A 23,278-nucleotide genomic window follows, 5' to 3' on the forward strand; every position below is an offset into this window, starting at 1 on the left:
TTCAGACAGGACAGCCTGGGAGGGAGGATGGGTAGATTGAGTATATATGGTTTTGACGTCTTAAAGCCCTGAGTGAGAACCAGAGATCAGATAAACCTATGTCTGCATTCTAGTAAAGTATTCATTTTATGTTGTAACATTCCTCTAAAAATAGCCATTGACATAGTCTTCATATTTTTGTGCAATATATTCAAAACATTTCATACAATGGTTTGTAGTCCCTCATTCATACATATCAAAACAAATACCACTACGACGACTGAGCATACATGCTATGAAAACAAAAACAAGAAAGTTTAATATTTTTCGGTGGATGCCTTCTTAGAACTATGGAATACATCAGCCGTTAGACCGTCCTTCCGGACCTCCTCGTCATAGCCAATACAAAGTCAAGCAAGGGCGCCTTACACATGTCTTCCGTAATGTCAACATACACCGTCTAAAATCAACAGTGAGAATGTCTTCACAATTCCACAGATTTTGGAAATCATAAATCAATAGTAGGGTTGAGCTCACACATCGTATTGTGTCTAGGCGTTATCTTATCTGCATGAGACTTTCAAAAGACCAGAGTTTAACAGACTGGAGTTCTTAAGCTGGCCATAGATGCATATTTGAACAAAAAGTCTTAGGAAAAGAACGTTTAAGAAAGCTTGTACATTTTTCTAATTATTAGTGGGTCAAATCAATGGTAATTTTCGATGAGAGCAGGAGGGAATGTTTTTTGTACAAATTAATTTCTAAGGCCGGCCAATGAATCTCGAGATTCTAGGAGAGACATCGACAGACAGCGAGAGGCATCGACAGAGAGAGACAGCGACAGACACAGAGAGAGACAGCGACAGACACAGAGAGAGACAGCGACAGACACAGAGAGAGACAGCGACAGACACAGAGAGAGAGACACAGAGAGAGAGACACAGAGAGAGAGAGAGACACAGAGAGAGAGAGAGACACAGAGAGAGAGAGAGACACAGAGAGAGAGAGAGACACAGAGAGAGAGAGAGACACAGAGAGAGAGAGAGACACAGAGAGAGAGAGAGACACAGAGAGAGAGAGACACAGAGAGAGAGAGACACAGAGAGAGAGACACAGAGAGAGAGACACAGAGAGAGAGACACAGAGAGAGAGACACAGAGAGAGACAGCGACAGACACAGAGAGAGAGACAGCGACAGACACAGAGAGAGAGAGACAGCGACAGACACAGAGAGAGAGAGACAGCGACAGACACAGAGAGAGAGAGACAGCGACAGACACAGAGAGAGAGACACAGAGAGAGAGACACAGAGAGAGAGACACAGAGAGAGAGACACAGAGAGAGAGACACAGAGAGAGAGACACAGAGAGAGAGACACAGAGAGAGAGACACAGAGAGAGAGAGACACAGAGAGAGAGAGACACACAGAGAGAGAGAGACACAGAGAGAGAGACATCGAAGGGACGAGCCGTGGCTCTGTGTCTGAATGAACACACAGAGCAGCGGCTTGGCTGTGGGGGCAGGAGAGAGGGGCCAGGAGTGCCGGTGAGGAACCTGAGAAGAGGGGGATCTGGGCTGCTCAGTGCAAAACCACCAAGTATGACATTTTTGTTATTTTTAAACAAAAAAAAAAAAAAAAGGCACAACACTTTAATATCACTTTAACAGTATACAGTGGAACCTCGGATTACGAGCATATACGGTCCAGGAGAATACTCGTAATCCAAAGTACTCGCACATAAAAGCGAGCTTGCCTATTGAAGTCAATGGAAACGAAAATAATTTGTTCCACATTGACTTTAATGGCATGCAAAACCGTATGCAGCCAGAGGTGGGGGGCGCCAGAGAGACTCGGAAACAGCCAGAAAGGCCCAAGGACAGCTCGGCTGACCTCGGCATACCTTGGGAATATAGTATTTCCAAGTTTTTCTGAACATTTCCAAATGGCTCCACTCATCTCCGATGCCGGCGCCCCCCCCCCACCTCAGGCCAAACGTGGTACTGCACACGGCTTTGGCCTGAATCCTGCTAGTGTTGTCCATTCATTCCCAAATCAACATTTTTAAAAGCAAACAAAATCCTTCAAACATTTGAACTTTCTTATTATTTTGGTATGAATATTTTCCTAAGAATTTTATTTCTAAAATTCTATCCTATGGCCAGATTTTTAGCAGCAGTAAGGTTAATAGACATCTGTATTAAATAGGGAATTGTGTGTATATTACTGAAAAAATTCAATGGAGCCAACAGGGTTTTAAAAATATTTTTTGTAATAAGCCACTGTTCTCCAATGGAAAATATAGATTTGCCTTTTAAGAACCTGTATGAACAGGTAGTATTGTCCGTGGCCAATTCCCAGAAGATCCTGGAAACAGTTGAACACAACAGGGCTTTTTCCAGCCTTATGCAACACTTCAAACTCTATGTACTACAGTTATAAGAACATGTTACTGCTACAAAGGGGAAAATTAGGCAAGCAAAAGCCAGTTAAAATGTGCCATCTGTGGTGTGTATGTATATTTTTAGACAGTATGGGCTAGATTCAGGTAGATTTCGGCCGGCGTAGCGCATCTCAGATACACTATGCCGCCGTAAGTTTGAGCAGCAGGTCCTGTATTCACAAAGAACTTGCGCTGTAACTTACGGCGGCGCAGTGTAACTGGGCCGGCGTAAGCCCGCCCAATTCAAAATAGGCTGGTTGGGGGCGTGTTCTATGTAAAATACTAGTGACCCCACGTATTTGACGTTTTTAACGAACGGCGCATGCGCCGTCCGTGGACGTATCCCAGTGCGCATGCTCCAAATGACGTCGGCAAATCGTCGTGAACGTAAATTACGGCCAGCCCTATTCACGGACGAGTTACGCAAACAACGAAAAATTTGAAAATTTCGACGCGGTTCCGACGTCCATACTTAACATTGGCTGCGCCATGTTTTTGGTGGTTTATCTTTGCGCCTGAAAACCCCTTACGTAAACAGCGTATCTTTACTGCGACGGCCAGATGTACGTTCGTGAATAGGCGTATCTAGCTGATTTACATATTCTAGGCGTAAATCAGCATACACGCCCCTAGCGGCCAGCGTAAATATGCAGTTAAGATACGACGGTGTAGGTGACTTACATCGTATCTTAGCAACATTTAAGCGTATCTCAGTTTGAGCATACGCTTAAAGTTACGACGGCACAGATTCGGACTTACGATGGCGTATCTACTGATACGCCCGTCGTAAGTCTTTATGAATCTGCCCCTTGACGTTTAAATATCTGTTCCAAATCTAGGCACCTTTTACTCAATAAGACAAAACAAATATTTGCTCATGGAAGCAATTCTTTTCTCAGTCTTCCTTGAGTTACAGAAGTGTATGATGAATGCTCCTTTATTGAAGAATTGAGTACTTCATTGGAATGTTCAAGAAACAAGTTGCCGTAATTCAGATTTATTTGATTGACTTAGTCTGATTCTCTTGTTTCAATACTTTAAAGTGATGGTAAATCCTTACATATACCCAGTGAAGTGACTGGCCACAGATGAAACAAATACTCCTGAATACGTTCAGCCAACAAAGTCAAGTGTAAATTCAAAAACGTGGAACCACATATCCAGCATTTTTTTTCCAAATAACTTTATTGATCCAGGTTCTTGGAGAAAACCCAGTTCCAGGAAAGATCTGTCCTCAACCACTTGGATTAACGTTTTTTCATACACGAATGATGAATTTCGTTTCAATCGCTTGGATCAATAAAGTGCATTGAAAACAAATGTTGAATATGTGGTTGTGCAGTTGCTTCCTTCGGAACGTATCCTTTCTTGGGGAACAAGAATGAGCGCCATTGAGTCACAGAGCCCAGCTATTGGAGGCAGAAGCCAGAAAAGGGCATTGGAGCAGTTTCTTGCTTTCTACATTGGTCAGCATGGAGAGGTCCAACTTGCCATGAAAATAGACAACAGGGATTGAACGGGACAAACAGGCCTGATCAATGTGAAAATATGCGATGTGGGTTAATTGTTAAAAAAAAAACTGCACCAATCCCCTGATCCTGTTGCTGGGTATCACAGATAACCTCCCTACCTCCACTCATATGAAGCTCTTTATCTTTTATGCAGTATTTTATGCTCGAAAAGCGATCTTACTTCAATGGAAGGCCGCTGAACCACCTGGTTTGTCTGCCTGGCGGAAGCTGGTGAACGACACCCTCCCCATGTATAAGCTGACATACATGGGACGTAACTGCCCCAAAAAGTTTGATAAGATCTGGGGGGCTTGGGTGGCTGCCAGGAGACTGAAGGTCTAACATGTATGGGTCTACTTATATGACCTTTTCCTTCAGGGTGGTCCTGGGCTTTCCCCCTTCCCTTTCTGATCTAAGGTATGAGATGGTGGGGCCCTCACACTTGGGTTCTGGTAATAATATCATGTCTGAGACTCATTGTGGATGCACGCTGTATGAGGTTTGGTCACTGCATTTGGTTTGCTGGATGGGGTGGGATGGGGTGGGGTGGGGTGGGCCCCTTCCCCATTTTTCCTCTCCTATCTGGATAAGCAAATTCGATGGTCTACAATGAAGGTGTTTTTCCTTATATTGTCTAGAACAACTGTTTGCAGCCTTGTGGCCCTGTTATGTATTATTTGACTGCCATAAGCATGTAATCATTTGTTTTTTTCTTAAATAAATATTCCTTCTGTTAAAAAAACTGCACCAAGACTGTATGGAGTTAGCCACTGGTAACCGTTTTTTTGGAAAATGGTAGTCGCTTGGCTGCCATGCTAACTCATTAGTTTCAACATTTTTAGAGGCAATGACCTGGAGAAGATTGTTGAAATTGAGAGATGGTAGTTCCCATTTCCTTTAGGTTTGCCAAGGCCTTGAGATGGGCTAGAATCCACCAAAACGTCAGTGACAAATATTTCCAGGACCTGTTTTTTGCTTATCTGTCATATATTTCCCAGAGACTTCTACTTGGGCCGACACATAACGTATTAATGGAAATTTGTTCAACAGGTACGGAAAAACAGAAAAATGCAAGTCTTCCGGAGGTCAACTGTATCAAGGTATAAAGATCATACTGGAGTATTTATTACTGCAATCCAGAATCCATCTCAGATTTTAGACAGAAAGCAGAGACACAAGACTGCTGTTCACCACATCTGCTGCATTCAATCTGAAATCTACCATGGCCCTTGCTGTATTGTTAATGATGACACTATGAATAAACTCATCAATTTCAGGCCGATTGATGTTTAAACAAAGTGTGAAAGTTGTATACAATGTGAAAAGCAGTGGTGACCCTTTTTCATGTAGAGAACACAAGAACCAGCATCGTTTATATGTGTGATATACAGATAGGACATGATTAAAATACTAAGAAACTGAACCTGAATTACACTTTGTACAGATCTGACCCCTCTCATACTCCAATATCATAGAAGAAGGAAATGTACACATTAACTTCCCCCTCTCCCCCCTTTAAGGGACAATTTACAGATTAGGTAATAAAAAATCTGCACTATATGAAAGAGCTGGTAATAAAATGTATTATGTACAAACACACCAAAAGTGATTCATGAGCAAGATGTGCAGCCTGTTCCTATGTGAACTGCTATACCAGTCATATACAGACATCATATTGATTACAGTTGCTTGTTGTTCTCATCTTAGATTGTTGAGTAAACGACATTTGTGTGAAAATACTGTTATTCACTGTATAGTGCAAGAGAACAAGAAAGCAAAAGAGCAAAAGAAAGAGCGAGGGCAAGATATCAGGGAACTGGAGAAAGTGCAGAGAAGGGCAACTAAACTGATAAGAGGCATGGAGGAGCTCAGCTATGGAGGAAAGATTAGAGGAACTGAATTTATTCTCTTGAAAAGAAGGAGATTAAAAGGGGGGGGGGGGGAGGGATGGGATCGACATATATAAATACATAAGGGTCCATATAGTGAATTTGGTGTTGAGTTATTCACTTGAAGGTCATCACAGAGGACACGGGGGCACTCTTTACGTCTAGAGAAAAAGAGATAATTTCCAAATACAGAAAGGTTTCTTCACAGTAAGAGCTGTGAAAATATGGAATAGATCCCCTCAAGAGGTGGTTCTGGCCAGCTCGGTAGATTGCTTTAAAAAAAAAAGCCCTGTATTTCCTAAATGTACATAATATAACTGGGTACTAACATTGATAGCAAAAGTTGATCCTGGGAAAATCCAATTGTCTCTCGGGGGATCAGGAAGGAATTTTTTCCCCTGCTGTAGCAAATTGGATCATGCTTTTCTGGATCAAAAGTCAGTGAAGGATTGTGTACTGTATATGGGATTGTATGATTTTTTTTATTGGTGGAACTAGATGACTTGTGTCCTTTTTCAACTTGATAACTCATGCAACTATGTAAGAGGGAGCGAGGGCAAGAGCAAAAGAGTAAGAAGATGGGGATGGAGAAGTAAGGAACCAAGACTCATCCATACGAGTGGAGACCAGTAAAATCCAGAGATGTGTGTTAGTAGCATGCTGGGAAAACTTTCAGCAATATCCTAGACAAATTAATCCTCACCTTCCTAACAAACCATGATGACATCGGGAAAAACCAAGCAGTGGTCATGCCAAACCATTGCACCACAGATCATACCTACAGCCTTCGCAGACTCATTTAGAACCATTTTCGCAACACCTTTCTCAAACCACTGAAGAGTGGAATAGGAGGGAAAGCATATGATGTCCTCAAGGTCATATACTGAGAACAGCTGCATTATAAAAGGTAAATGGGAAGACTACTTCTGGCAGGTACATAGAGAAAGGGCCACAGCCCAAGTTCAACTCTTTTTTTAAAAAAAACAATGAACTGGCTGCATCTCTAGAATGCTCTCCAGAAACCAGGAATGAAACTGGGTACACACCAAGTTGTTTTTACTCATTCAACCAGCAGGCTGAAAGGAAAAGAACCGGCATATTCCTGCATCTACACAAGCAAGGTGGATGGTCGAATTCTTCTCACTGCTATTGTATTGGGACAGTGGGACTTCAGAACGGATAGGCTGCAAGCTGCCCATTGATGAAGGTTTTCCAGGAGAACCAGTCAACAGATGCTGATCTAACAATTGGCTTCTGTCGAACAGGAAGGGCCACACACAGATCGAAATTTGTCTAGTCCCTGCTGCACCGGCGAAATATCGATCAGCTTAAGCCTGAGTTCACAGTATTGCAATGCGGGAACTAGTGCAGGTTCTCGTATCACATCGCGCTCTGCAAACCGCTGTGGGTGTCAATACAAAGTTAATGACACCCCCAGAGCAAACTGTGAATTCAGACAGGAATCGAATCGCATGGGTGTTCACACATCTGATTGCAGTGCGGGAAAAAAAACGTTCTGGCAGCATTTTCATGCGAATGCAATGCAAGTTCCGCCATACAAACTGTTTGTCCGAATTTGCATCGCACAGACATTGCATGTGATCTGCACAGCAATGCGCTGCAAATCACATGCAATGTCTGTGTCCGCAGTAGTGTGAACCCAGGCTAACTCTACATGACATTACAGTGATTCTCTTGCTGTATGTAGATGACTTGGTACCATCACTAGGCAGCCTAGAAGAGCTGCTGAAATACAGTACGACATGAGCATTACCCCATCAACTCAAAGAAAGATGATGTTCCACGGAAAACCACAAATAAATCAAGAGCTCTTCCTTTAAATTAAACAATTGGGGGGCTGAAAGAGGGCAAAAAGACCTTGAAGGGGAAGCGACAAAGATGCAAAAAAACCTTCTATCCTTAACATTATCCATTACCTCTAATAATGGCCTAAGAGTGTTTCACTCCAACAAACCCCAATCCAACCCAGAACTGCTCAATTGCTTTGGTAATTCTAAAATATATTTAGCCTTGCCAATAAGCTGAGGGATAAAAAGAAAAGAAAAAAACAAAAGAAAAACAAAAAGGGTAAGAAAGAAAGTCTCTGTGTTACAAAATGATAATGAGAATAGTATCCTTGCAACGTGCTTCTTATCTATGGTGTCATTCTGTGTGTCCATAAGCATCAACAGCAATATTGCAGCACAGCCCACGTTGTTCCGTTTCTGCCTCAGGCTTATGTTTTTGCCTGATAATACAAAGAAAGAAAAAATTTCAAGTTTGAATTTTTTTTTCGCACTCCTATTCGAAAAATGAGAACTTGCTTCTTCCGCACACCTAGCCTGTGTTGCTGGAGCACAAGAGTATGACTTTCCAAGCTGGAGCAGAACTACAAGTGCCAAGCACGTCATGTTGTGACTTTATTTCGCTTAAAACAACTTGGTTTTTCTATTTCTCTTTAGCATATTAAAGACAACCTGTCATAGAAGAACTACATGAGATACCGCTGGTGAGTGACTTTATTTTGGAGGTATATGATTCAGCTTTGTCATACTCTTATTACATAATGAATTACTCACTAATGAATATGTATATCAACCTCACAACTTAAAAACTAGCATCGCCTAATTTTAGGTTGGTGGCTTGCTGTGCATGAAAAAAATAAAAATAAAATTAAGTAACTCTGAGATCTTTTCTCATAACTGCTTGCTAATAAGTGCATACTTTTACTGACTACTTATTTTTGATGATCCACGTTCCAGGGAGGATAGATAGATAGATAGATAGATAGATAGATATCCCTGGAACATGGATCATCAAAAATAGTCAGTAAGAGTATGCACTTATTAGCAAGCAGTTATGAGAAAAGATCTCAGAGTTACTTATAGCAACTACATTCAGCTTTGTTTGGAGTACCCAGAAAAAGATTTGATGCCATCAGTTACTGACACATTGGGGGATATTTACTAAAGGCAAATCCACTTTGCACTAAAAGTGCACTTGGAAGTGCAGTTGCTGTAAATCTAAGGGGTAGATCTGAAATTAGGGGAAACGCTGCCGATTTATCATCCAATCATGTGCAAGCTAAAATTCAGTTTTTTTATTTTCCTTACATGTCCCGATCAAATCTACAGCGATTGCACTTCCTAATGCAATTTCAAGTGCACTTTGCACTCGTAGTGGAAAGTGGATTTGCCGTTAGTAAATAATCCCTATTCTGCGGTTTTTACCTTTTTTTTTTTATTTATATTTATTTTTCATAATACAAAATACATATCACCCAGTATACAATGGCAGAGAAAATAGAGTATATCAGTACATATAAAAATAAAGTACAATTTGTATACAATAATATTCTGCCGGCCAATAAAGTACGTACAAAAATATGTAAATCATGGCCATAAGGATTGCCATGCACGTATTAACATAACATGAGAAACCTAACCGGACCCCCAGAGCCCCGAGGGTTAACCTACCAAGTAAAAAATACTATAAGTTATCAAGTGCTATATGGAACCTAGTTATCCTTTTTTCTGGATCCCCAGAAGAGTTTCACTCCTGGTTTTTACTTTAAAATATAAAAAAAGCTGACTGCCTCCAGTTAATTAAAGAAAAAGACATGGAAATAGATGTCAACCAAAAGTAGCACGTTCTAAATAAATGCAAAAATTGTATTAAAAAAAAAAAAAAAAAAATTGGGAGAAAACTTTGAAATGTATAAAAAAAAGGTACCAAAATAGCGATACCCTCATGCCAGTCACTGATAAAAGTGCACAAATGAAAAGTAGTTAATACTCACAGTTGCTGATACCATTGAGCTCTCTGACCTCAGCTTGGTCTGCGTCTTGACTTCAGGGCGTGCAGTCTAGGCAGGTTGTGACTCTGGAAACCTAACCACAGCTAGATCAACCTGAAGTGGGTGTGCTTCAGCGTCACCCAACACTTCTCATAAACCCAAACCGTTTACTCATACTACAGACATGTTACACAAAAAATCCTCTGTGAACATAAACTATGCACTGTACAGACAGCCAGGTCCTCCTGGCTCCTTGTGTGACTCTGATAACATCACACACTTTCTAATGAGGCATTTACTCATACCAGCCTGTACTGAACACCCTGGTCAGGCACTGCCATCTACTGCACCGAGTAGCCCCTGACCCCTTAGTGCTGTCAATTTTTATTTGGTGTAAAAGTCAGACACGCTCAGGCTTCCTAAATGGAATTATATAGTGCTTTTTGCCTTTTTCTTCTTCTTATAATGCTCAAACAAAATTTAACATTAAGGGGTTGTAAAAGATATATAGAATATATAGAATTTTTGTTTAGGTACAGTGCATGACTGTGCAATCACAAGAGTTTAAGGCGTCATTTCCATGGACGTTTTTACAGCCACCTTTTTTAGCCTTTTTTACAGCTTAACCACTTCCCGACGGCCGTACGACTATTGACGGTCGCAGGGTGGTTCTACATCTCTGAGGCGCTGTTAATTGACGTCCCCCCCTTTCCGCGTTCCCCGCACACTGCTGTGCTGGCCGTGTCACTTGGACACAGCCAATCACAGATCGCCGTGAACGGCCAATCGGAGCGGCAGTTTGCTAGGCGTTCTGTGCGGCCAATGAGAGATGATCTCATATGTTAACATATGAGATCATTTCTCATTGCTGGCTCACACTGACAGCGGTGCTGTCAGGGAGAGAGGAGACCGATCTGTGTCTCTTGTACATAGAGACACAGATCGGTCACCCCCCAGTCACCCCCCTTCCCCCACACAGTTAGGACACTATATAGGACACACATTTAACCCCTTCCTCACCCCCTAGTGTTAACCCCTTCCCTGCCAGTCACATTTATACAGCAATTAGTGCATTTTTATAGCACTGATTGCAGTATAAATGTGAATGGTGCCAAAAATGTGTCAAAAGTGTCCGCCATAATGTCGCAGTAAAAAAAAAAAAAAAAAAAAAAAAAAAAAAGCAGATCGCCGCCATTACTAGTAAAAAAAATAAAATAATAATAATAATTCTGTCCCTTATTTTGTAGGCGCTATAACTTTTGCGCAAACCAGTCGCTTATTGCGATTTTTTTTTTTTACTAAAAATATGTAGAATACGTATCGGCCTAGACTGAGGATAAAAAAAATATATATAGCAACAAGTAAACATTTTTTTTTTCAAAATTGTCGCTCTATTTTTGTTTATAGCGCAAAAACTAAAAACCGCAGAGGTGATCAAATACCACCAAAAGAAAGCTCTATTTGTGGGAAAAAAAGGACGCCAATTTTGTTTGGGAGCCACGTCGCACGGCCGCGTAATTGTCAGTTAAAGCGACGCAGTGCCGAATCGCAAAAAGTCCTCTAGGCAGGAAGTGCCCAGTAAGGAAGTGGTTAAAAACACCTGTCCCATGTTTTTTTTTTTTTGAGCTGGAGCTCAAAAACGCCGCAGTAGCGTTTTTGCGCATTTAACGTCTGGTGTTTTTACAGCTCTAAGGCCGGAGCTACAAAACGCACTGGTCCTGTTTTTTTTTTGCAGCTCAAAAACGTCATAGTGGGCATGAGGCCATAGACTAACATGGAGAGCCGTTTTTAAGCTGCAAAAAAAGCTCAGAAAAGTGGCTGTAAAAACGTCCAAAAACGTCCATGGAAATGAAGCCTAAGAGTAGAGCAGTGCCCATTCCCAACAGCAATAATATGTTTCCGGGAAGGGGTAGACCCTTAGATTGGAGCAGGGTTCCCCTTTAGGGAGATTCATCCCTCTGTCTCTACTGACCATGGTCACTGGTAAAGAAAGTGAGGGGATAATCCAACATTTTAGAGCGGTCTCCAGAATAAGAGGATAGAGCTGAACCTCTAACAGGGACACCTGGAATTCCCCTCATATTGGTAAGATTTTTTCTAACTTACTGATGCATCTCTGGGACAGGAAGAAGAGAAAATTTCACAAATGATAACAAAAAATAAACCGACAATGGGTTTTATCATTCTCCACTCTATCGCAAACAAAAACTTTTTGGCTATACACAAGCTACTACCAGGCATCAGCACTACTTAAACTATTTTCTTATTACTAGGTTTAGTAACACTTTATCTGCCCACACACAGCTTATAAATCATCTTTTTACATTAAAATATTGTCACTGTATTCCTTTTTGGCTGATCTGCATACCACAGTCAGTGATAAACTGTGCCGTTTCTCTAGCGCAGGTAGGAGGAGATTTCCACTGCAGCCTGGATACACGCCCCACATGTGTGATGTTAATATCATGTGACCTGGCTATCTCTGATCAACCAGGAAATGTTCTCTCCAGCAATAGAGACCAAACTGAGCATGTGTTTTCTCCAGCATAAAATACACAACTGAGCACATGCAGGTTGGCTATCCTGCCTGTGTTAGCTGGCCTTCCCCAGATAGACAATGCAAGAAGAGGAGGATCTGGGCATACAGGATAAAACAGACTTTTTACACAATGCAGAGGATTAACCCCTTACATTCCACCGTGAGTATAACAAGCATGCTATGCTGCATATACAGACTGATTTTACTGTTGTGGGTTTAGTAACACCTTAAAGCTTGTTACGAGCCTACAGAAGCCTGAGCAGCTTGTTTAAAATGACAGTCAACACTCCCATTAAAGAAATTATATGGTAACAGCATACACTTTCATTTTAGAACATCAGCATTGTAATGGCATTACAAACAAGACGTAATAATAACAATCCAATTTAATCTCCTTTCACATACCGCCCAACATTTTGACATAGGAATGAGGGACACCTACTAGCAAATATATGTAGGCATAGGACACGCCCCTGCCACACCTCCTTAGGAGAATTAAAGTGGAGGTTCACCCAAAAAGTTAATTTTTAACATTAGATTGAGGCTCATTTTGTCAAGGGGAATCGGGTGTTTTTTTTTAAATCGAAGCAGTATTTACCGTTTTAGAGAGCGATCTTCTCCGCCGCTTCCGGGTATGGGCTGCGGGACTGGGCATTCCTATTTGATCGACAGGCTTCCGACAGTCGCATACATCGCGTCACGATTTTCCTAAAGTAGCCGAACGTCGGTGCGCAGGCGCCGTATAGAGCCGCACCGATGTTCGGCTTCTTTCGGCTACTCGTGACGCGATGTATGCGACCGTTGGAAGACTGTCAATCAAATAGGAACGCCCAGTCCCGCAGCCCATACCCGGAAGCGGCAGAGAAGATCGCTCTCTAAAACGGTAAGTACTGCTTCGATTTTAATAAAAACACCCGATTCCCCTAGACAAAATGAGCATCAATCTAATGTTAAAATTTTTTTTTTTTTTCGGGTGAACTCCAGCTTTAACCAAAAAATAAGGTCAATTAAATCCACAATGGACTTTTTTTTACCGCTACTATTGCTTTTTATCGGCTTTTAAAATTTATAAATAAAAGCAATTTATAAATTTGGATGAAAGGTTAAGCACTGGGAAACACCTTTTTAAAGATAAAAAGTGCATTTTATATACAACTTTATAGATCAGAACAAAATGAGAGACAAATGAGGAGGAAAGAGGGACAGAGGGACTTTGTTCCAAATCAGGGACAGTTGGGAGCTATGCTTTCATGTTATCTGCCTGTCTGCTGGTCATCTCTTTCCACAACTTCCTGCATTCTCCACCACTGTTTACTTTTCATTTCTAGGAACTACATATCTCATGGGACTTTAGTGCCTCTGCAAGCAGCGATTCCTTTGTTGGGATCTTCACAAAGCAAGTTTACAAACTTCAAGATCATTCAGATTAAAAGGAGTAGGGAAGAATTAATTAAAAGGCAATGTGGAAATTAATGTGATGATTCTAAATTTTTACCATAGATACGATTTAAGATGTTTATTTAACCACTTCCATACAGGGCACTTATACACCTTCCCGCCCAGACCAATGTTTAGCTTTCAGCGCTGTTGCACTTTGAATGACAATTGCGCGGTCGTGCTACACTGTACCCAAACTAAAGTTTTATTATTTTGTTCCCACAAATAGAGCTTTCTTTTGCTGGTATTTGATCACCTCTGGGATTTTTATTTTCTGCAAAAAAATATATAAAAATTACCGAAAATTTTGAAAAAAAAAGTATTTTTTTTTTCTGTTATAAAACATTGTAAATAAGTACGTTTTCTCCTTCACTGATGGGTGCTGATAGTATTGCACTGATGGGCAATGATAAAGCGGCACTGATGGCCACAGATGAGGTGGCACTGATGTGGTGGCATTAATGGGCACTAATATGCGGCACAGATGGGCACGGATAGGCGGCACGGATAGGCGGCACGGATAGGCATAGATGGGCACTATCGTATGTGTTGTACTAATGGATGCCAATCAGTGCCAAACAATGCCAGCCAATCAGTGATGCCCATTGTGGGCACTGATTGGCATCCATTGCGGGCACTGATTGGCATCCATTTTTTGTGTCATTGTCATCCCTGTGTCATTGTCATCTAGGGTGGCATACCTGTGTTTTTTTTGCATCCTTAGTGGTCCAGTGGGCATCCTCGGGGGGGGCTGTGCTGATAATCGATCAGCACAAACCCCCCCGTCACAGGAGCAGCCGATCGGCTCTCCTCCACTCGCGTCTGACAGACGCGAGTGAGGAAAAGCCGATTACCGGCTTTTCCTGTTTACATCGTGATCAGCCGTGATTGGACACGGCTGATCACGTGGTAAAGAGTCTCCGTGAGAGCCTCTTTACCTAGATCGGTGTCGCGGGGTGTTAGACTGACACCCTGAAACAACGATCGCCGCGCGTCATATGACGTCCACTCAGGATATTGAAACCACTTTGCCGCCATCAATTTGTCATTGGCGGGCGGCAAGTGGTTAAAGTGGAATTCCACCCATAAGTGGAAGCTCCACTTATTTACACCCTCCCCTGCTGCCACCTTTCAGGGTAGGTCTGATGCCTGTCAAAACCAGGTATACACACCCACTTCCATGTAAAATCGCTGCATCGTTGTGCAGTGATCTACGAAACCTCTGGCCCCTCCTTCTCCCCTCCACTGCCTTCTGGGAGACACAAAGGTTCCAGAAGACAGCGGGACCATTCAGGAAGCACAGCGTGACTCACACATGCACAGTAGGAAACAGGCTGTGAAGCCGCAAGGCTTCGTTTCCTTTAGTAAGGATGCTGACGCCAAAACCTGGACCGACATTGCGGGCTCCCTGGACAGGCAAGTGTCCTTATATTAATAGTCAGCAGCTACAGTATTTGTAGGCTGGGTTCACACTAGTGAAAATTGGATGCGGTTTTCACTGCATCCAATTTGCATGACAGGAGATTGTGACCAGCTCTCTGTGGAGCCAGTTCACACATCTCCTTGGCGGCTTGCACTGGAGTGAGGACCAGACCCCCGCTGCAAGCAGCATCTGGCATCAGTGTGAACCCAGCGTCAATTATGTAGATCAGATCTACTGGCCTCTGCCCACTAATAAAGAAGTTTCTCCTAACTTCCAGAACCTGAGGGAGGTACCAGAGACCTGCATCTGTGAGTCATCCAGCCTGACCCGCAGTAAACCCTGACCCAATTTCAGAATCACAAGTTAACCATGAGGCACAACATAGATCTGCCTGCACAAAACACCAGTAGCACACTAGAGGGTACTACACAGAATCAGGCAAATGAGGGTGGGGTGTTAGGAAAAGTGATCATGTTTTATGTTACACCCTAAAATATTTGTGTAACATAGTCAGAAACATGGAGTATACCTTTATAAGGGCTGATTTACATGGGCAGCAGTCTCAAGCATGTGACTTGCGGTTGTGGCATGGCCCCACTGACTCTACTGGGTGAGTTTGACAGATGGTGCTGCCTGTCAAACTCAACATACATTTGTCATAGCTGTAGAATTGTTTATGAACCCCTTTAGCTGCCAGGATAGATTTTAAGTGGGCAGCCGGGGGACTGTAAAAGGACAAATCAACCAACCGCCACTTTGCCGCCTGTGAAAAATGGGGTCTCAGTCATGGTCCACACTAACAGCGGAACGAAATTGTGCGAGTTTTGTTGAACCGACTACAGGGGCGATTTCAGAGACACCTGTGCAGGTTTCTGCACAGATGTCAATAGAAATCGCACCCTAAAATTAGTAGTACAGAAAAATGCGGCACCAATTCGGAAGCTGCCATTGTCACCGATTTGACATGTCAAATCGCATCAATGTGAACCAAGGCTAAAGGTCTTAATATTGCCACCACAAAGGAGAAATTCTCCAGGAACCACTCTTAAAGGGGTTGTAAAGGTTTGTTTTTTATCTTCTAAATAGGCTCCTTTAAGCTAGTGCATTGTTGGTTCACTTACCTTTCCTTTTGAGTTCCCTTTTAAATGTTTTTTCCTTTGTCTGAATTTCTCACTTCCTGTTTCTCCTCAGTAAGCTTGCCCCCGTCATCTGGCTGGGGGTTAGTCAGACAGAACAGCTTACTGAGGGGGAACAGGAAGTGAGAAGTTCAGACACAGAAAAAAAAAACATTTAGAAGGAAAATCGAAGGAAAAGGTAAGTGAACCAACAATGCACTCGCTTAAAGGAACATATTTAGAAAATTAAAAATGAACCTTTACAACCCCTTTAAGCAACATAATACACCAGGTATGTACACATTGGTAACATTCAACACAAGCACAGTAGATATAAAAGTGTCTATTTCCATTCACCAAGGGCAATGCTAACTTGCTATATAGGATCAAACCTGATTAGCCTCTTTAATGCTGTAGTGCAACCCAAAATGTTTTTGCATTCCCCTTAAGATAAGGCACTGAGCACCAACTCTGCAGTTCCAAGCAGGGCCGATCCTAGGCAGGGTGCGCTGGATGCTCCCCACCCAGGCGCCGCCGAGGAGGGGGCGCTGAAGCTCCAAAGTGCTCCCCTCCCTCCTTCTTGTCCGTGTCCAGAGGTGGAGCGCATGTAGCGGGTGCTGCTGTTCCCCATCCCGCTTGCTCTCTCAGCTGGCAACTGACAAGAGCGCATACCTCCCGCTGTCCCCAGAATCCGGGTAGGGTACCGCAGCGGAGCCTAGGCTCCACTAACTAATTCTGTCAGGTGCGCGTGGAGCAGTCCCCTGTCTGCCCCGCCGTCTCTGCGTGTGTCGGCTTTTCTCCCATAGGCGGTGTGATGAGAGGCTTCTGGGTTGGCCGGAGCTGCTGCCAATCATCCCATGCACTCCCAGAAATGCTCTCCGAGTGCCACCTTCCTAGTAACCAAATATGCCACGTATGCCCCGCCCCCTGTAATGTGCTTCTGCTCCCAGCACGCCCGAGCTACAGGGATCTATTGGACAGGTACTGATCTATGGGGACACCTGATGGGGCACACCTGCTGGGGGGGGCTCTGATGGGGCACACCTCCTGGGGGGGGCCCTGATGGGGCACACCTGCTGGGGGGGGGGTCTCTGATGGGGCACACCTGCTGGGGGGGGGGGGTCTCTGATGGGGGACACCTGCTGGGGGGGGGGTCTCTGATGGGGGACACCTGCTGGGGGGGGGTCTCTAATGGGGGACACCTGCTGGGGGGGGGTCTCTAATGGGGGACACCTGCTGGGGGGGGGTCTCTAATGGGGGACACCTGCTGGGGGGGGGTCTCTAATGGGGGACACCTGCTGGGGGGGGTCTCTAATGGGGGACACCTGCTGGGGGCGGCTCTGATGGAGGAAACTAATGAAGACTTCTTAGGGGAGGAGTTAGTAAGATGGACCACGTCCATGTTGGAGTGCCAGCAATATTTCTGCACCCAGGCGTCTGTGACCCTAGGATCGGCCCTGGTCCCAAGATCACACTACAAATTTAGTAGTCTATAGATGCTACAAAAGCAGTTCTTTGGACCCGTACTGACCCATAGGCAGCAGAACCACTTTTATAAAGAGCAGTTGAATAGCATGTTTGCAGAGCCTAAGAAATTAAATTATAAATGCGATCGAATACAAATCAAAAGTGCATATCTAGAGAGTACATCCGGTGAAAAAAAAAAAAAATGCTAAATCATAATAGCTAAACCATATGGCTAGATAAAAGAGTAAATATCAAACTAAAATGTATTGACAATGATAGAGAGGTAAGAAAGCCTCTGTAATAGAGCTCATCCAAATGCAAGCACGTGACATCCACCACCTTCTCCAATAGGGAGGCGATCTTTCAATGTCCACACAACACCACCAAATCATTTTACCACTCATCAGAATCATTTTTTATGCTGCATTTTTAATTATTTTTAACAGTGCTGCTAAAAATGTGTCTGTTTTTGAAGTGATGAAGTCCCAAAGTTATTGCACTATCTTGGTAACCAGAAGACTGGAAAATGAACAGTGGGGGGGGGGGCTGATTTATAAGTGTGGAGCACACTCCCCGCCATTATCTGGTGACACAAAACATGTGGTTCTTTTTAATGTACATCAGGCCATTTGGAAGAAACCTAAACATTCATTTGTGCCACTCAGTATTTTACTCTGCGAAGCTTAAAATACCACCAAGGCTCCATTCACACTAATGCGTTTTTTGATGCATTTTGCAGAAATGCAGGGAAATTTTTTAACATGGTTTCCTATCGAACATGTTCACAACAATGCTTTTTTGTGCCTCTGCGTTTTTGGAAAGGGTCGGGGGCTTTTTTCCTGCAAAAAGCAGCGTTTTGCATGTAATAGAATTCAATGGACCCGCATCCAAAACGCAAGTACCGCGTTTTTACCTGTTTATAGCTGGTTGTTAAAGGAAATGTAAAAAAAAAAAAAATTGATGGTAAAAAATAAATAAAAAAAGCAAAACTTGGTAAAATCGCACGTCAAAAAATGCAGCAAGCACCACAAAAACGCTCAAAAGCAACATGCATAGGTGTGAATCGAGCCTTAGGCTGCATTCACACCTGAGCGTTTTGTCGCCTGAAGCTATAAAACGCTAGAGGGGAAAAAATCCATTATTCTCAATGGAGATGGTTCACATCTACACTCCAAAACACCTGAAGCCGAACGCCTGAAGCTCAAGCTAATCGGGCTGATTTGGGCATTTTTGAACGTTTTAACACGTTTGTATTCCCATAGAAACGACTAGCGCGGCAACGAGCATTTCTACGTGCGTTTTGTCGCTTTAATCTGTTCTGTGAAATAGAATATTCACCCAGGAAGAAGATAAAAAAAAAAAATCTACAAACATAGCAACAAATGATGAAAGAGATGAGCATTTATTCCTATTGGCTAAAATAAAAAACGATGAAGTTCAAAAACTTCGGACAACGCTGTATGCAAACGCGCAAATACGTGTTAATACGTGCAACAAAATGACCGAAAACGCTACGCTCAGGTGTGAATGTGGCCTAAGGGCAAAACTTTTTTTCTTTTTGGATAGAGTGGAGATGGATTATAACACCCCCCCACGGAAAGGAGATTCAGTCTGTCCGGTTTACCATTTTAATTGAACGTAAAAGAAAATCCCAAATTCTGGGTCGTTCCCATTGAACGGTTTCCCCTCAATTTACTTTTCTTGGGACACTAGCACTGATGACCTGGGGGTCCCCCAAGGGGTTCCATTCATTTGCAGGAGAAGCTGCAGAAAAGCATGTAATGTGTTTTTGCCGCGATTTGCGTTTTGCATTTTTTTATCTGCCCAGCAAGAAGTTGGCCCAAAAAAAGAAAATAAGCATTAAAAATGCAAAAACGCAAATCGTGGCAAAATTGCGGTAAAAAAGCGAACTGCTTAGGTGTGAAATAAGCCTTTAGCCTCCTACACACGATCACACTCTTTTCCAAAGGGCATTGGCCGCGAACTTGTATTGCACTTTCAGTGCAATTTCAAGTGCACTTTGTACTTGTAGTGCAAAGCGGATTTGCCTTTGGTAAATCACACCCTCGTCTAATGCTGCACCGATATATTTTATTATTACTTACTTGTGCTAATCCAATCTTCTTGGGTGGATTAGTTGGGGTGGGTGGCAGTGGAGACTCGTATACACATAGTTCAACTTCTGTTGAGGCCATTTCAAAATGAAAGCTGGACACTAGTTACAGGTAATGCAACCAGATTTCTAAATGTAGCTGTACACCTCCCACTAAAATCAATGAGAATAGCACAATGATCCCGAGACACTAGATCATCCTCTTATCACTGAATCCACAAATCCTACAAAGTCTCTCCTCAAAGACAAGAGGAAGCCATGACACCCATCATTCTGCTGATCACATGATCAACTTGCTCATAGGTTACCACTAAAGCCAGAGAGATCATCGTTACCTGGAATTGGAGTCAGCCTGGGAGCACAGGGGAGATTTACCAGTCTATGCTGAAAAAGCAGCAGTATGGGGCTGAGTTGCATTCATTTGAATGGGCTGTCTGAGCCCCCCTACACACTTTTAGGGCCCTTTCACACGTACGGACAAACGGTTACAACAGTCCGTTTACGGACTTGTAATGTATCCCTATGGGATTGCAGACGTTAGCGGATGATGCATCTGCTAACGTCCGCAACCATCCGCGTCCGCAAAGATCCGCTTTTGCGGACGGAAGAAAACCCTATTTTTCTTCCGACCGGCGGAACGGATCGGGTGAATACGGACACACGGTCCGTATTCATCCGATTCCCCATAGGGGAGAGTGGAGGAGAGACAGGGCGGTCTCTGCACTGTGTGCGAGGACCGCCCTGTCCGCCGACAGCTCAGCGGGGATTTACGGAGGAATCCCCACTGAGCCAAACGGGCTAACGGAGCGGATCAATACGGATCCGCTCCGTGTGAAAGAGCCCTTAGACATTCTGCAGATTTTTTGTCTTCAAATTTACCAAAAAACATGTAGTGCAGGGGCCTGCCTGATTGCATACAAATTAAAACTCTTAAGATTTGACCTCATATTACTGTATTTTCCGGCGTATAAGACGACTTTTTGGATGCAAAAAAATGCATCCAAAGTCGGGGGTCGTCTTATACGCCGGGTACGGTCTCCGTGCAGCTGCGATCGTTCATGATTTCAAAGCCGCGCCGTCTTCTCAGCGTGTCCTGTGATTGGCGGAACACAAATCTTCCCAGCAGCACCTCTGTTCTGTGTTCCGCCAATCACGGATGCCTTCTCATCCTCGGACGAGATGAGAAGGCATCCGTGATTGGCGAAACACAGAACAGAGGCGCTACTGGGAAAATGTGTGTTCCGCCAATCACAGGACACGCTGAGAAGACGGCGCGGCTTTGAAATCATGGACGCTTGGTAAATCTGAAGACAAAAATCTGCAGAAAATCTAATAGTGTGTATGGGGTCTAAAGTAAGGTGGCCAGATTTTTTAAATAAAATCCGGGGACATATTTTTTTTTTTACTAGTAATGGCGGCAATCAGCGACTTTCTAGCCACCGTCGCCACTGTCAAGTCTCACACTCCGGGCCCAGGCTACTACTGGGTGGGGAGCGGAGGAAGATCACTCTGCCAGGGAAGGCAAGGAGATAAGCAGGCAGGCGGCTGGCCGGGACTTGAGCCAAGGCAGAAGAACATGCGAGCGGAGCTGGATGGGCATGCACCCGAAACTGAATAATGGAAAAAATACACCTCCCTAAGCTAGTAGGAGCGGCGGAGCGGGGGTAAAAAAATATATATTCTGCACTCTTTGAAATTGCCCCAGCCCCTGTTCAAATCCAATCCGGGGACAAAAACGGGGACAGCCTTGGTCCGGGGACTGTCCCCTGAAACCAGGAATGTCTGGTCACCGTAGTCTAAAGACCTGGTTCATACTAAGGATGAGCTCCGGATTTCCCGATCTCTGCAGCCGCGCATCGGGACAATGTCTCACTGCCTGTGATTAGCGCAGCACAGTGCCGACTTCCTCGCGATGGGATTTCGGCGTGGATTTCGATCCTATGGTGAGTACACTCCATCGGATCCAAATCCGCGGAAATCCTCGAGAGGATTTATCCGCGGAAACGGTCCGTTGGACCGTATCCGCGGATAAATCCTCTCGTGTGTACTAGGCCTCACAGTTACACCCCTAGACACTGCCAGGGTAATTTGGTAGTCTGGTCCCAAATCAACCAGCGGCTCCTTCGGGGGTAGCGCTACAAAGAAAAAAAGCATTAAAAATGCAAAACGCAAATCGCGGCAAAATTGTGGTTAAAAAAGCGAACTGCTTAGGTGTGAAACGAGCCTTTAGCCTCCTTCACACGATCAGACTTTTTTCCAAAGGGCATTGGCCGTGAACTTGTATTGCATACAAATGGCAAAGAATTGTTGGCCAACACATACGAATCCCCTTTTTTTTTCAGCTCTTTATCGCCACCCTTTGGGCAACTTCTGCTATTGTTGTGGTGAGCATTGCTTCTTGGCATGCGTGTTTGTACTTTGGATTTTTTTCCGACGGACTTGTATACACACGATCAGATAATTCGGCAACACACATTTGTTGTCGGAAAATTTTAAAGCATGCTATCCCACATTTGTTGTCGGAAATTCCGACTACAATTGTCCAATGGAGCGTACAAAACGGTCGGATTATCCGACAACATCCTGCCATCGCACAATTCCAGTCGGAAAATCCGATTGTGTGTACGAGACTTTAGGCTGGCCAGACATGTCCTATGCCTTATGCCGCGTACACACCATCACTTTATGTGATGAAAAAAAACGACGTTTTTTAAAAACGTCACTTTAAATGATCGTGTGTGGGGGAAAACGTCGTTTTATGTCTTCTGAAAAACGACAAAAAAAAATTGAAGCATGCTTCAATTTTATGTGTCGTTTTTCAAAACGTCGTTTTTTACTTCACAGAAATTGACCGTGTGTAGCAAAAAACGTCGTTTAAAACGACGTTTTTACACCCGCGCATGCCCAGAAGCTAGTTATGAAGCGAGCTTCAATGGAAAAAAGTGGTGAGAACGTAACCTCGCTTTGCTAGAACATTGTGAGAAAACGATGGTGTGTAGGCAACTTCGTCTTTGAAAATTGAAGTTTCAAAAACATAGTTTTTTACTTCACAGAAAATGTCGTTTTTTTTCATCACATAAAGTGATGGTGTGTACGGGGCATTACTATCTATATACTAATGCTAGCAGCATAAAGTTATAAAATAGTTCATGTTGATACGAGAAAAATGATTTCCACTTTAACATTTTTATGATTAAAATGGCCTAATCCCTTCAGCCCCCATACTGCTGGAATTGCCAAGTCAGATATACAAAGTCAGAAAAAAAATGTACATTTTGCATAGTTTTCTTGTGTTAACAAAAGCAAAGCATGTCAAAATACCAGCATAACCTTGCCTTATATGTGTATGTGTCTGAACTATGAATCTATCGCGCAAGTCGATGTCTTGGTGAACTACAATTCCTGTATTGCACTAAAGTATGTTTTAAATAATCAGGAAAACGATAATAATAAAAATATTTTAGACATGTATAAAACTGCTAAGCACCAGTACCCTATAGTTTAAAGCATAACAACAAAGAAAAAAAAAAAACATTCCATTAAAATATATATTTAAAAAAACTGTTTT

General features: G+C 43.2%; 1 protein-coding gene across 6 annotated transcripts in view; it reads right to left on the bottom strand.

Moving 5' to 3' along the window:
* ANO1 (anoctamin 1) overlaps positions 1-23,278 on the bottom strand; it is a 231,002-nt gene that overhangs the window by 113,922 nt on the left and 93,802 nt on the right. The window contains exon 1 of one of the 6 annotated variants that reach the window (XM_040328145.1): positions 19,703-19,994. The exons of 4 other annotated variants lie outside the window; for them this stretch is intronic. In XM_040328145.1, the coding sequence (XP_040184079.1) occupies positions 19,703-19,792 (90 nt within the window). In that variant the 5' untranslated portion in view covers positions 19,793-19,994. Of the gene's footprint in view, positions 1-9,619; positions 9,820-19,702; positions 19,995-23,278 lie in introns of those variants that run through there. One more of the 6 variants, XM_040328146.1, reaches the window with a different exon arrangement.

This window comes from Rana temporaria, chromosome 11, assembly GCF_905171775.1.
Source record: "Rana temporaria chromosome 11, aRanTem1.1, whole genome shotgun sequence".
In the NCBI taxonomy this organism is placed as follows: domain Eukaryota; kingdom Metazoa; phylum Chordata; class Amphibia; order Anura; family Ranidae; genus Rana; species Rana temporaria.